The 14,099-nt window shown below is 51.3% G+C and overlaps 1 protein-coding gene across 1 annotated transcript; it reads right to left on the reverse strand.

Moving 5' to 3' along the window:
- Positions 1 to 8,900: 8,900 nt before the first annotated feature.
- Positions 8,901 to 13,883, reverse strand: rps19 (ribosomal protein S19). The gene is made up of 6 exons (XM_062962711.1): positions 13,723 to 13,883; positions 13,533 to 13,603; positions 12,602 to 12,702; positions 11,295 to 11,478; positions 9,326 to 9,380; positions 8,901 to 8,973 (listed from the first exon to the last, which is right to left on the reverse strand). Exons 2-6 carry the CDS (start codon positions 13,601 to 13,603, stop codon positions 8,947 to 8,949), a joined length of 438 nt encoding a protein of 145 aa, XP_062818781.1. The 5' UTR covers positions 13,723 to 13,883; the 3' UTR covers positions 8,901 to 8,946.
- Between the last annotated feature and the right edge of the window lie 216 nt (positions 13,884 to 14,099).

Below are 14,099 nucleotides of genomic sequence, written 5' to 3' on the forward strand. Positions count from 1 at the left end.
ATGTAGATATTGAGTTTGCTAAGAAGCATGGCATTCCTAGAGTGCGCAAGGCATGCGACGTGTGGGTGGAAGGAGCAGATGGGAGACTGCTGGAGACTGGGGTGGTTAACCATGAAACCTCAGCAGTAACGTGGGAGGTGCAGGGAGTAACGGGAACGTTTGTGTGGGATATTACGAGCTTGCCTAGATATGATGTGATCCTGGGAATGGATTGGCTAGCTGTAGTAAACCCACATGTAGATTGGGCAACACGTAAAGTGATCTTAAAGAGGCAGGATTGTTGCACTCTAAATGTTACTCATTCTGATATGGAGGGAGTGCCTGCTGAGTATGGGGAGTTCTCTGATGTATTTTGTAAAAGAGAAGCGGACAAATTACCACCGCACAGGCCATATGATTGCGCCATCAAGTTGGCAGAAGGTGCGAAACTGCCAGCAGGGAGGCTGTATGCCTTGACTGTACCGGAAAGGCAAGCTTTGCGGGAGTTTCTAGATGAAAATTTAGCCAAGGGGTTTATTCGCCCATCTAGTTCTCCAACTGCGGCACCGGTATTCTTTGTAGCCAAAAAGACTGGGGAACTTAGGTTGGTCTGCGATTATCGGATCCTAAACAAATACACCATTCGGGATAGGTACCCGCTGCCTTTAATCTCGGAACTGTTATCAAGGGTGCAAGGGGCTAAGGTCTTTACCAAGCTTGACCTGCGGGGGGCCTATAACTTAATCCGTATACGGGAAGGGGATGAATGGAAGACGGCATTTAACACGTGTTTCGGATGCCACGAGTTCCGAGTCATGCCTTTTGGGCTTTGTAATGCTCCTGCGGTATTCCAGAGGTTCATGAACGATGTGTTCAGGGACCTAATTGACCAATTTTTAGTGATTTATTTGGATGATATCTTGATTTTTTCTAAGGACGAGAAAGAACATCGTCAACATGTCAAGCAGGTTCTGCACCGACTGCGGGCTAATGGGCTTTTCGCCAAGGCTTCCAAGTGCGTCTTTCATGTGCCTGAAGTGGAGTTCCTAGGTCATGTAGTGTCAGGTAGGGAACTTAAAATGGACCCACATAAGGTTGACGCCGTCAACTCATGGCAGGAGCTGAAGACTAAGAAGGATGTACAAAGGTTCTTGGGTTTCGCTAATTACTACCGGGAGTTTATTCCGAATTTTGCAAAGCTCACGGTACCTTTGACGCAGCTTCTGCGCAAGAAACAGCCATTTGTGTGGGGGCGGGAAGCTCACGAGGCGTTTCTACAACTAAAGTCTAGTTTTCAATCGGACAACATACTAACCCATCCTGATGTTGACAGACCGTTCGTGGTAGAAGCGGACGCTTCTAGCTACGCGTTGGGGGCTGTATTGTCTCAGAAGGATTCCTCAGGGACCTTGCGTCCCTGTGGATTTTACTCGCGGCAACTAACACCCTTCGAGCAGAACTATACCATATGGGAGAAGGAGTTGTTGGCGATTAAGGTGGCGTTTGAGGTGTGGCGGCACTGGCTTGAAGGGGCACGGCACCAGATCGTGGTCAGATCTGATCACAAGAACTTAGAGCACTTGCAAACAGCAAAGAAGTTAAACCAGCGTCAAATCCGCTGGGCTTTGTTTTTCTCCAGGTTTAACTTCAAGGTGCAGTTCGTGGAGGGGAAGGCAAACTTGCGGGCCGATGCTTTATCCCGCAAGCCGGAATTTAAGACCAATGAGCAGGTAGTATGTCAGACCATCTTGCCTACTGCCTCTCTGTGTGTTGTAGATAATGAGCTTGGGTTACATGACCAGATCCTTGAGGCTCAGAAGGATGATGTATGGACTCAGGAGCAACTGATGCTGCTCTCTGCAGGTAACCGTACCATACTGCCGCATCTCCAGGATCAAGACGGGGTATTGGTGCGTAGGGGGCAGGTTTACGTACCAGTAGGGACCCTCAGGTTGGAGGTGATTAGAGCCCACCATGACGAACCCATGGCTGGGCACTTTGGCAGGTTCAAGACCGTACAGCTTATCACCAGGAGCTACTGGTGGCCAAAGATGCGGCAAGACATTCTGCGCTTTTGTGACAGCTGCGCCGTTTGTCAGCAGAGTAAGACGCCTGTTGGGCGCCCTAGAGGGTTGTTATCGTCTTTACCTGTTCCGGAGAGGCCATGGCAAATCATTTCCATGGATTTTATTTCAGATTTGCCTAAGTCTGGGGGTTATACTTGTATTTGGGTGGTGGTGGATTTATTTAGTAAACTGGCTCATTTTATTCCTTGTTCAACCATTCCGGCGGCCCCTACGTTGGCCTTACTATTTACAAAGCACATCTATCGTTTGCAGGGAGCACCCGAGGTGATTATTTCAGATAGGGCTCCGCAATTTGTGTCACGCTTTTGGAAACACTTCCATGAGTGTTTGGGGACTAAGTTAAACGTGTCTTCAGCTTTCCATCCGCAAACGGATGGACAGTCGGAACGGGTTAATGGGCTCTTAGAGCAGTATCTGCGTTGTTTTTGTTTAGATCAACCCACGGCTTGGGTAAAGTGGTTACCGGTGGCGGAATTTGCTTACAACAATGCGGTGCACACGTCTAGTCAGCATACGCCATTTGAGCTAACTTATGGTTTTCACCCACGGGGAGGTGTGGCGCCGTCGACCAATGTGGTCTCTTCGGACCCTGTGTACCGCTCTTCGGAAATGGCTGCATTGCATGATGTTGCCCGTCGCTTACTGTTGGAAGCTAAGGCAACGCAGAAGACTCAGGCTGACCGCCACAGGCAGGCAGGGGAGGAGTTGGAAGAAGGGGATTTGGTGTGGTTATCTTCCAAACATATTAAACAGGCTGGGGGAAAGTTTGCGCCTCGGTATTTGGGTCCCTTTCCTATCGTTAAAAAGATTTCTTCTGTTGCGTTTCGTTTGCGTTTACCGTCTAGTTTAAAGGTCCATCCAGTCTTTCATCGTTCGCTGTTGAAACTTGATACCTCTAGTCGTCGTGGTGCTATAGCGGAGGGTATCACTGCCACTTCTCCGCCATCGGGGGAGGAGGCCTTTGTGAGAGGGGATAGTGTTATGATTGAGCCTCATGGCTCTGTTACTGACAGACGTGGGCGTAAGACTCCTCGAGAGTCAGATACTCTCGAGGAGCGAGAGAGAAAAAGACTGCGAGACATATTTGCAGCACCATCTGACGAGGAGTCTTTCGAAGGGTTTACGGAGAGAATGGAGGAGGGGCTGGTTAGCTCAGAGGAGGATGAGATGGATTGGACTCGGGTAAGGGAGGAAGTGGGTGCCACTGGCCATGATGGGACAGAAGATGAATGGGGACCTTCAGGATTAGACCCATGGTTTAGCTGGAGGGATGGGACGGGATCCACAGCTGGAGATGCTGTTGGGCGTAGTCAGAGGTGTTCCAGCTCTGACGAGGAAAGTGATGAGGAAACGCCCGGGTTAAGGAGGACAGCTGACAGTGATGAAGATTTGTAACTGGCATAAAATGGGGCTTGAGAGCAATTGCAAATTGCGTTGGGCAAGGTAATCTGGGCAAACGCTTGGGATCCGTGTGTGTGTGGGACGCTTCCCTGAAGACTTGTGTGCTTTCCTGTGCTGTGACGTAAGTTGATTGGAATCCAGGGTCAGACGGCGGGAGGGATTGTGTGGGCATTTGTTTGTGCAAACCTGTGCTTACTCTTATTAGCTTGACCTTCCGTCGTCTTCTTGACGGACGCCATCTCCTGCTTTGAGAACTCGGACTGAACTGACCACGGCTTGTCTTCCCCCCTTCTTGGACTTGGAAAAACTACAAACGTCTGCTTCTGGCTTTGATCTACGGAACGGAACTGGTCTACTCAACTGCTACAATCCTTGGCTGATTTACTCGTGTTGGAGATCCTGTCTGCTGTGTGTGTGGGGGAGCGACGCAAGTTACTCTAAGCACAGTGTTGGCAGCAGAGAGGAATCTGCTGCCAATTAGTTGCATTCTTTGTATCTTTTGTTCCTTGGCTTTCGTTTCGTTTATACCCAGGCTGAAGCAAGCAGTTTGTTTTTACCCGGATTAAACTCTGGTTTAATCCGGTTTATCTTTTGAACATTTACTTTTGCCCCTTTTTGCTCCTAAAGGCAAAAACTGCCTGGCCCTTGTGTTTTACGGGCATTTTTGAGTTCTGTAATCTAATAAACTCTGTTACTTTGAATCTTGTGGCGTTCTGTCCTTGACATCTGCCATCTGTCGGGGGTGCTTTGATTGTGCTTTTCCTGCACGGCAGGAGTCCTCTCAGGGAGACAGGGTGGGTTACAAATCAAGTTCATTATTATTACTGGACTGGATGGCCATGTGGTCTCTTCCCACTCGACAATTCTACACCCGCTGCCCAGCGGCTCAGGGGACGGCTCTGCTCCCACCAGCTTTCCAGCAGCTCTGGGGTCACAATAGACTGAAATGCATTGTCTGCTGGCTTTGGCACATTTCAACTGGAAAGTGACTTGAAGGTTGAATTGCTGACCTGAAAGCTGCCAGGTTCGAATCCCACCCGGGGCGAGTGCGGATGAGCTCCCTCTGTCAGTTCCAGCTCCTGCGGGGACATGAGAGAAGCCTCCCACAAGGATGGTAAAAACATCAAAACATCCGGGCGTTCCCTGGGCAACGGCCTTACAGACAGCCAATTCTCTCACTCCAGAAGCGACTCAAGTTGCTCCTGACATGGGGGGAAAAAATACTGGAAAGTCAACCCTGTAAACACAAGCAGGAACGGCAGGAACAAGAATTCCTTTCCAATACCTCAGTTCATTCCTCCAGCTCTGTGCAGAGGCCTGAAACCCCCTTGATGGATTGTCACCTTGACGTGGTGAGGGGGCTTGCATGTTCCAATGAACCTGAGGGCACAACCACGGGAGTCACACACTCCCAGGAGTGGCCGCAGGGGAGGATCCAGACCAAGCACAATCCGAAGACCCAAAGACCTCAACGGCGGAGCAGGCGGAGGATAACATGGTCCATGTTGAAACGGCTGTGAAGGCGGAAGAAGGCTGCAACAGACGGAGAAGCCACTCTCGTTGTGTTAACCACACCACGGCTGGGACCTCAATCTGTGAAGACTGTGTGTTGACCGGCTGTGCACCGACCTCCACACATTAAAAAAAAATCACACACAGGCATCTTCCAAGAAATGGAGGACCATCATCCCTCAAACCACGAGGGATCGCCTAAGTAAGAGGCCTGAAAGCTCTCATTACTCTGGCGAAGGGAGGGGGCTGAACGTGATCCCAAATGTAAGGCCTCGGACACTGTGTTGGGACAAGTTGGTGCCTGGCGCTCCCCGTCTTCCAAGAGGCTGAAGGACAAGGAGACCAGATCCAGTGGGAGGACTGGGAGGCAACTGGGAGGCAGGCGTGGACGTGTTTATGGCCACTGAAAAGCTCCCTGTTTGGTTGTGCTTTCGATGCGCTTTCTGCCCGGGAAGCAGCCGGGCCTGCTCGGCGCTAGGCCTCCGATTCCGGCGCCTGACGCCAGGACTCGTGATGCAGGGCGTCTTTCAATGCGCGTCGCCGGTTAATAGTAACTCTGCCTTGTTTTTATTACGTTGTTTTCTCTGTGTTTGTTTTGATATTGAATGTTTTCTTTCTTTCTTTCTTTCCGCGGGAGGGAGGGAGGCCCCCAGCGCGCCGGCCACGAGAGCCACTCCAGGGTGCGGAGAAGGCGAGGGGGCGGGCGCCGGGGCCCTGCGCATCCGCGGGAGACGGTGGCGGTCCTCCACGCAACTCTATGGCGCCTTCCCCCAGGGGGCGAGGGGACTCCTAGAGCGGACCCTTCTTCGGCCTCGGGAGGCCCTCTAGCGGAATCCAAGGGCGAGCTTTCGGTGGAGGCCGGCCACAGAGTTGCCCTGAGGGCTGAAGAGATTCCTAGAGCGGAGGGTTCCTGAGTGATATGCGCTTGCCTTCCGGGCGGCAAGGCGGCGCGAGAGCCTCACCTCTCTTCCCGGCAGGAGCGGCGGCGGCAGCACAGCCCCGCCCACGCGCGATGCCCGGCTGCCGGACAAGCCCGCAGACCTACTTCCGCCCTCCTTCCCCCTTGCCTCCAATCCGGGCGCGGCAGAGCCTGCAGCAGCCAATCTGCGCGCGACACGGGAGTGAATTCAAAAAGGACCAACCGGCCAGCAGCCCGACCTCCCTCGGCAAGAGGCGAATCAGAGCGCGCCTCTCTCCTTGTCCCGCCCCCTCCCCGCGGGGCGGCCAATAGAAGGGCGGCGGTTAAAGGGTCTCGAGTGTATCCCTTAATACCGGTGGCATTGAGTTTTCAAAAAGGTAAAGGCTTTCCCCAGACGATAAGTCCAGTCGTGACCGACTCTGGGGGTTGGTGCTCATCTCCATTTCTAAGCCGAAGAGCCAGTATTGTCCGTAGATGCCTCCAAGATCATGTTCTTGTATATGCTATTTTATTTATTTTTATCAATTGTTTTTATATTGCTAAGTTTTATATTGTCTGTTTCGCCTGGGCGTGGCCCCATGTAAGCCTCCCCAAGTCCCTCCGGGGAGATGGGGTGGGGCATAAAAACAAAGTTATTATTATAACTCCAGGTTTGCATTGCAAATAGAGTTGAAACAGCCATGAAATTGCAGTAAAATAAGACTTTAGGGTCACAAACTCCCTTGTGGAATAATCGAGTTGGAAGAGCCCACATGGGCCATCTAGTCTAACCCCAATCTGCCATGCAGGAAAAGCACAATCAAAGCACCCGACAGATGGCCGATGGGAGAGGTCATCCGGAGTTTTGGAGGGCGTTGCCATCTCTACGCAGATGACACGCAAATCCACTACTCATTTCCATCTGATTCCAAGGAAGCCCCTCGGATGCTGAACCAGTGCCTGGCCGCTGTGGCGGACTGGATGAGGAGGAACAAGCTGAGAATCAATCCCGACAAGACAGAGGCCCTCCTGGTCAGTCGTGCGGCAGATCGGGGTATTGGGTGGCAACCTGTGCTGGACGGGGTCGCACTCCCCCTGAAATCACAGGTCCATTGCAGTTTGGGGGTCCTCCTGGATTCAGCGCTGACGCTTGAAGCACAGGTGTCGGCAGTGGCCGGGAGGGCCTTTGCACAACTCAAACTTGTGCGCCAACTGCGACCATACCTCGTGAAGTCTGACTTGACCACGGTAGTCCATGCCTTAGTTACCTCTAGACTGGACTACTGTAATGTGGTCTACGTGGGGCTTCCCTTGAAGACGGCCCGGAAATTACAATTGGTCCAACGCTCGGCTGCCAGATTAATAACAGGGGCAAATTACAGGGAGAGATCCACTCCCTTGTTTAAGGAGCTCCACTGGCTGCCGTTCATCTTCCGGTCCCAATTCAAGGTGCAGACCATCATCTATAAAGCCCTAAACGGTTTGGGACCCACCTACCTCCGTGACCGTATCTCCTTCCATAAACCTGCCCGTTCTTTGCGATCATCCGGGGAGGCCCTGTTATCACCATTGCCTATATCCCAGGCCCGCCTTGTAAGTACAAGGGAGAGGGCCTTTTCTGCTGTGCCCCCCCCCCCCCCGACTGTGGAACTCACTACCTACTGAAATTAGGCAAGCTCCCACTCTGTTAGCTTTTAGGAAAGAATTGAAAACATGGCTCTTCCGCTGTGTTTTTGGTGAGTAATTTCTGTTATAGATCTCCGTATTACTCCCCTCCGAACATCTATCCTCTAGATTACCCCTTCCAAATGTCCCTGCCCATAGTGGAGTACTCCTCTGTCCCTCTCACTCCGGGTTTTATCTCTGTGTTCACGCGGCCTGCCCTTGCTTTATTGTTTTTTTTGATTTCTTGATGTTCTGTTTATTATTATTTATTGTATTTTGAATGGTGCTATGATATGTTGTTTTTATATCTTATTATGTTGTATTGCTCTGGGCATGGCCCCATGTTAGCCGCCCCGAGTCCCCATTGGGGAGATGGTGGCGGGGTATAAATAAAGTTTTTATTATTATTATTATTATTATTATTATTATTATTATTATTATTATGGCCAACCAGCCTGTTTAAAATCCTCCAAGGGAGGAGCCCCCACCACACTGAGGCAGAGAGTTCCACTGTCGAACAGCTCGTCTTACAGAAAGTTCTTCCTAATGTCCAGGGAGAATCTCCTTTCCTGTCATTTGAACCCATGGCTCACTGCATCCTAGTGTCCAGGGCAGCAGAAAACAATCCTGCTCCCTCCTCCTTAGGACATCCTTTCACATATTTATAAACAATGATGAAGCGGCAGCTCCCCGTGGCCGGAATCGAGCAGAACCTCATGAAGCCAGACTCTGGAAAAATGTTAAATAGCCTCTGTTTGTCTGTCTGTATATGTTGTATGTCTGATAATTGCATTGGATGTTTGCCATCTATGTGTGCATTGTGATCTGCCCTGAGTTGGGGTGAGAAAGACGGGCGGAATATAAATATTGTAAATAAATAAATACATAAAAGCCTCCCCTCAGCCTTCTCTTCTGCAGGCTAAACAGACCCAGCTCTTTAAGACGCTCCTCAGTCTCCAGACCTCAGCACCAAGACTTCCCTCCATCCCGACACCGCACTCCTTTTGAAGCAGCCCAACATCCCCAGTGGCCTTTTCAGCTGTTGCACCACACTGCTGGCTCATGTTCAGACCCCAAGTGGGCCGCATGGAGCAAAAGCAGGGAAAAGCCAGCAACGAAGGACAGCACTGGTCCTCCTGCCCCACCCGGGACTCTTGGGGGGGCTGCCCCTCCCACCCCACCTCCCGCTGAAGAGCCCAAGGCCGCCCTGCCGCCATTTCTGGTGTTTGGGGGCACCTTTACAAGGCTTTCCAGAGCAAAAGGGGTATTTTAAGGCCCAACTGCCGCAGATGAGCGAGTGTCTTAAGGAGCAGAGGAGGAGGAGTCCTCGCCTCCAAGGAAAGGAAGGCAATGCTGCGTCAGCAAATAAAGGGTTTTATTGTTTTTATCATACTAATCATCAATTTAATGTTTCTTGTTTGCAGCTGCCACCTAAAAAGAGAAAAGAGGAAGGCCTGTCTCAGAGACATGAATGGAAATGAGCAAAAAGCAAAAGTTCTGGTGGTGCGGGCCACCAGAACTCTCCAATCTATGCCATGGTAGACTCAGCAGCTCTGGGGGGAGCCAAGAGCCAAGAGCAGGCATGGGCAGACTTTGGCCCTCCCTCCCGGTGATTTGGACTTCAACTCCCTCCATTCCTAACATCCTATCTGCTGTTGAAGTCCAAAACACCTGGTGGGAGGGCCGAAGGTTGCCCACGCCTGCCCTAGACCTTTCGCCCAAAGGCCATAAAGGGCGCTCCCCTCCAGGCCTCTTTCCAAAACGTGGAGGAAGCTGCACTGACCTGCCCAGCGATCCTGTCCAGATCCCTCTGCCCTTGAGGCGTCAGTTTGCGGCCCCTGGAAGAAGAAACCAGGGAGCGGGTTAGCATCTTGGGGGCTCCTGGGTCTTCGGGAAAAGACGGGAAAGGCCGGACACGGGCCAAAGGGAGTCCTGGGTCCCTTAGAAGGTACAATGGCCAGAGCTATTATTAAAGGGAATATGAGCAATATTGTAATTGTTTATATATGTGTTTTATTTTGTAAGCCGCCCTGAGTCCCCGTACTGGGTGAGAAGGGCAAAGCAGAAATACTGAAATAAATAAATGACAGATCGGCCCCATTCCTGGACCGCAGAATAGCCTGCTGGGAGAGATTTGGCAGCTAAGTACAAGGAAAAACCTCTTTTTCTGGCTGACCAACACTCAATTAAAGTTATTGGTCTGCATGAGTCTAATGTGTTTTGATCTTTATCCTAGAGCTGTGACTACACTGAACTCTATGATTTAACACTGATGTGGCATTAGGAGCTGTGCAGTACTGATTAGAAGGTGGAAGGATTGGGGGGGGTGTTTCTGTAATCCTACATAATAAAATAATAAGAAACTTTATTTATATACTGCCCTACCTCTTCAGGGAAATCAGGACGGTTTCCAACATGATAAAATTAATACACATAATAAAAACAGCAAAAACTTACATATAATGTGCATTGGGGATGGCATTTAATTTTATCTTACAACGTACAAAAACTAAGTAATTCTATTCTAATCTTTACCTACCTATCTACCGTATTTTTCGCTTTATTGGACGCACCGGATGATAAGACGCATCCAGGAACTAAGGGCAAAATGGGGCGATGTGTGCCGTGCGCACGCGCGCACGGCACACATCGCCCCATTCTCCCTGCCTGGACGCAGATCCAGATCTGCGTCCAGGCAGGGAGAATGGGCACATTCTCCCTTCCTGGATGTGTCGGCAGACGCATCCAGGAAGGGAGAATGGGGCGATGTGTGCCGTGCGCGCGCGCCATTCTCTCTGCGCGCCCCATTCTCTCTGCGATGTGTGCGTGCGCGCGCCCCATGCCTTGGCTTCCCTTTTTCTGTGTCCGGGCGAAATGAATGAAGGTCCTTAAGTTCGGGGGAGTTCTTCCTCGCTTTGGGAGGAGCCGGAGAAAGAGAAAGAAGGGAAGGAGAGAGGGCAGCGCGGAGGAGATTGTCTGGCAGCCGAAAAGAAAGGAAGCAAGGAAGAGGGAAAGTTGAGGCGAAGGGAGAGGGAGGCTCAGGCTGGGGTTGTTTCCCTCTCCTCCTTCTTCTTCAAGGGTTAAGTTGAGGCTGAAGGAAAAGGACAGACACAGAGAGGCTTCCCTCTCCTCAGGAAGCGATGTGGGGCGATGTGTGCGTGCGCGCGCCCCATTCTCTCTGCCTGGATGCGTCTGCCGCATCCAGGAATGCGTCTGCCGACGCATCCAGGAAGGGAGAATGGGCACATTGCGTTTATAAGACGCACTGACTTTTCCCCTCTATTTTTTGGGGAAAAAAAGTGCGTCCTATAAAGCGAAAAATACGGTATTTCTTTGTCTTTCTCTATACTTACTGATCCACCCCTCAAATCCATCCACCATTTCTGTGTTCACCTGTACCTTTCTCTATCCATCCATCCACCAATACATGTCTCTCTTTCTCTATTGATTCACCCATGTCTACCTCCATCATCTACCTATTTATCCACCAACCCATCTATCTGATCATGTATCCATCCATTCACCAATACATTGGCATTAGTAGGGACTATGGAGGAGTGATTCAAATGCGGAAGGATGGGTGCTTTATTTTTGTAATTCTACATATATAATGTGCATTGGGGGTGGCATTTAATTTTGTTGTACAATGGCAACAAATGTATTCTATTTTATTCCAAATGGGTTCTGCTGGGCCTGGCGGGCTGCCCTCCCTCTTCCTTCCCCTTCCTTCCGCGAGGGACTCGTTCGCTTACCCGTCCTGGTCCTTCTCCACCATCTTGAGCCCTTCCAAGGCCTGCAGGACTCTCCTGGCCACGCTCTTGGAGCCCCGGCTGAAGTGGCTGGGCATCACGCCGTTGCGCTGCCGGCCCCCGTAGATCTTGGTCATGGAGCCCACGCCGGCCCCTCCACGCAGGTACAAGTGGCGCGCCGTGGAGGCTGCGGGTGGAAGGAGAGGGGACCGGTCCAGTGCTGCACCAAGGCTCAGCCAAAGCAAGCTGGCCCAACCACACAAACTCTCAGCCCCAACCGCCTCAGGATTTGGAGCTACCGTTTGCAGCCATCCAAATGTAAGACACAACCAAAGGCCCATCTCTTCTGGCAGAAGGGTCTGCCCAGCCAACTTTGCATTTTGGATTTGCATGCAATTGCCGCTGTATTTGATCTTCATACCCTCTTTGGTGGATGTATTTCAAAATAGTGTGTTCTGTGTTATCTCATATATTTTTGTTGTTGTTGATATAGATGGTTAAGTTTTGTGTAGCAGTTTTGTGTCATATATGAAGCCATGTAGATCGACTCCATACTGTGGACTTTTGCTTTTAATGTTGTGAATTTCTGGTCTTAATGCTTTTTTAAAAAAAACTGTTTTTCATGTTTTTAAGTTTTATAATCCTGGACTGTGACCATATAATAAAATTCATTCATTCTTAACTCTCTGAAAGTAAGGCACACCTGGAGATCCATCTCTTCTGGCAGAGTTTTGGATTTGCATTCTATTGCCGCTGTATTTTGATCTTTGTACCCTGTATGTCTTTTGGAGGGCATATTTCATAATTGTGAATTCTGTGTACCTCACCGTATGTATTTTTTAAAATAAGATTTTAAAGATTTAAGTCAGGGTCTGCTGCGGTTTTTAGTGTTGAATATGTTTAATGGATTTTGATTAATTTTTAATGTACCAATGACATTTAATTCTGTTTTAATATTTATATATGTGAAGATTTTAAATTGTACTGAAATTCTTTTAATGTAAGCCACGGGTTTCCTTGTGGAGAGAAAAAGCGGGATATAATAAACATAATAATAATTTTATGTTGGCATGTTTTGACTGTGTTGTACCCTGCCTCGAGTCATTAAGAGGTGGGTGACAAATAGCATTGTTGTGTGGTTTCTGGGCTATATGGCCATGTTCTAGCAGCATTTTCTCCTGACATTTCACCTGCAATGCTGCTAGAACACGGCCATACAGCCCAGAAACCACATAACATTCCAGTGATTCTGGCTGTGAAAGCTACATCATCATCATCACCACTATCTCTGTTCCCAGAGCGCTCCTCACCTGCTCTGGTGTAGAACCAGTTCTCATCATACGGGGCCAGTTCCTTGTGCTTGGCCAGCTTGACCGTGTCCACCCATTCCGGCACCTTCAGCTTGCCTGACCTGCAACAAGAAGCAAACGGAAGGGCAGCCCTGCCATTTGGCTCCTGCTTCACAGAATCATAAGGCCATCCATCCAGTCCAACCCCTTCTGCCCTGCTGGAAAAACACAGTCAACCCCCCCCCCCCAACAGATGGCCATCCAGCCAGTTAAAAACCTCCGAAGAAGGAGTTTCCACCAGACTGAGGCAGAGAGTTCCACAGTTGAGTGGGACTATGATTTCCCTCTATTATTGCTCCAGCCTAGGATTGCATTGGCCTTTCTAGCAGACTCATCACACTCTTGGCTCACCCTCCACTTGTGGTCCACTGAGACTGTCAATACAAATAATGGGATGTCAACCCAGGTGTTGCCTGTCCTGCATCTGTCTGTGCACCAAGCCACTGAATTGCTTTTCCCAGAACTGGATCCAGTGTTACTTCAAGTGAGGTCTGGCCTCCCTCGATTTGGACACTAGACTGCTCTGGATGCAGTCTAGGATTGCATTGGCCTTTTCCGCTGCTGTATCGCACTCTTGGTTCAGGCTCAGCCTATTGCCAAGCCATGGCTGTATTATTTCCTCAACCTGGAGACCAGACTCCGATGGACGCAGCCGAGGATCGCCTTGGGCTTTCTAGCTGCCCCACCGCCCTCCTGGCGCAACCTGAGCTTCTTCCACGTAAAGGCTCTCCTCCGTGACCCCAGGCGAGGAGGCCTGTCCACAGGAGGGGTGCGTGGGGCGAGGCCTCCCCACGACGCGGGCCGCTTGTGGGCCCGCCTTGGCCTTCCTGGCTGCCGCGTGACCCCCCCCCCTCGGCCCGCCCGCGACCCCTTGGAGAAAGGCCGGGCTTACTTCTTGAGGAAGGCGGCGAGGGCGCGCACGAACTCCTGCTGGTTGACGTCCTTCACGGTGACGCCCGGCATCTGCGGAAGGGAGCGCGGTGAGGGGGGCCTTCGGGGAAGGAAGGGGCCTTGGCACGCGGCGCCCCCCCCCCCCCCGCGTGCCTCCCTCCCTCCCTTTTCCCGGTCCCGGCCTGGCTCACCTCTGCGGCGACGGAGCTGCTCCTTCCTTCCTTCCTTCCTTCCTTCCTCGCTCGCTCGCTCGCTTGCCTCCTTCCTCTTCGGGCCCGGCGGGGGAAAGAAAGCGCACGGGGCCACGCGCCCACTACTCCCACGGCCTCCGAGCCTCGCGAGACCCCGCCGGCCAATCAGGGCCCGCGCAGCGCATGGCCCGGCCAATCAGGGCCCGCGCCACTAGACACCCGCGGGGGGGGGGAGAGGAGGAGTCGAAGGTAGAGCCATAAGCGACATGGCGGCCGCGCTGACTTGCATCGTCACTTCCGGTCTTAGGGGAGGAGGCTCTTTGCCCGCAGAAGGGCGGAAGTGGCCTTCGCGCCGCCGCCGCCAGGGGTCCCCACGT

The sequence above is a fragment of the Anolis carolinensis genome, unplaced genomic scaffold (genome assembly GCF_035594765.1).
Source record: "Anolis carolinensis isolate JA03-04 unplaced genomic scaffold, rAnoCar3.1.pri scaffold_10, whole genome shotgun sequence".
Lineage (NCBI taxonomy): Eukaryota > Metazoa > Chordata > Lepidosauria > Squamata > Dactyloidae > Anolis > Anolis carolinensis.

Bases quoted from the DNA above. Each gene is read 5' to 3' on its own strand.
- rps19 (XM_062962711.1), bottom strand. From the start codon at position 13,603: ATGCCGGGCGTCACCGTGAAGGACGTCAACCAGCAGGAGTTCGTGCGC. The intron at 11,479-12,601 runs GTGAGGAGCGCT...TTCCACCCGCAG, and splicing joins CTGGTTCTACACCAGAGCAG to CCTCCACGGCGCGCCACTTG. The intron at 9,381-11,294 runs GTAAGCGAACGA...TTCTTCTTCCAG, and splicing joins GTGGAGAAGGACCAGGACGG to GGGCCGCAAACTGACGCCTC.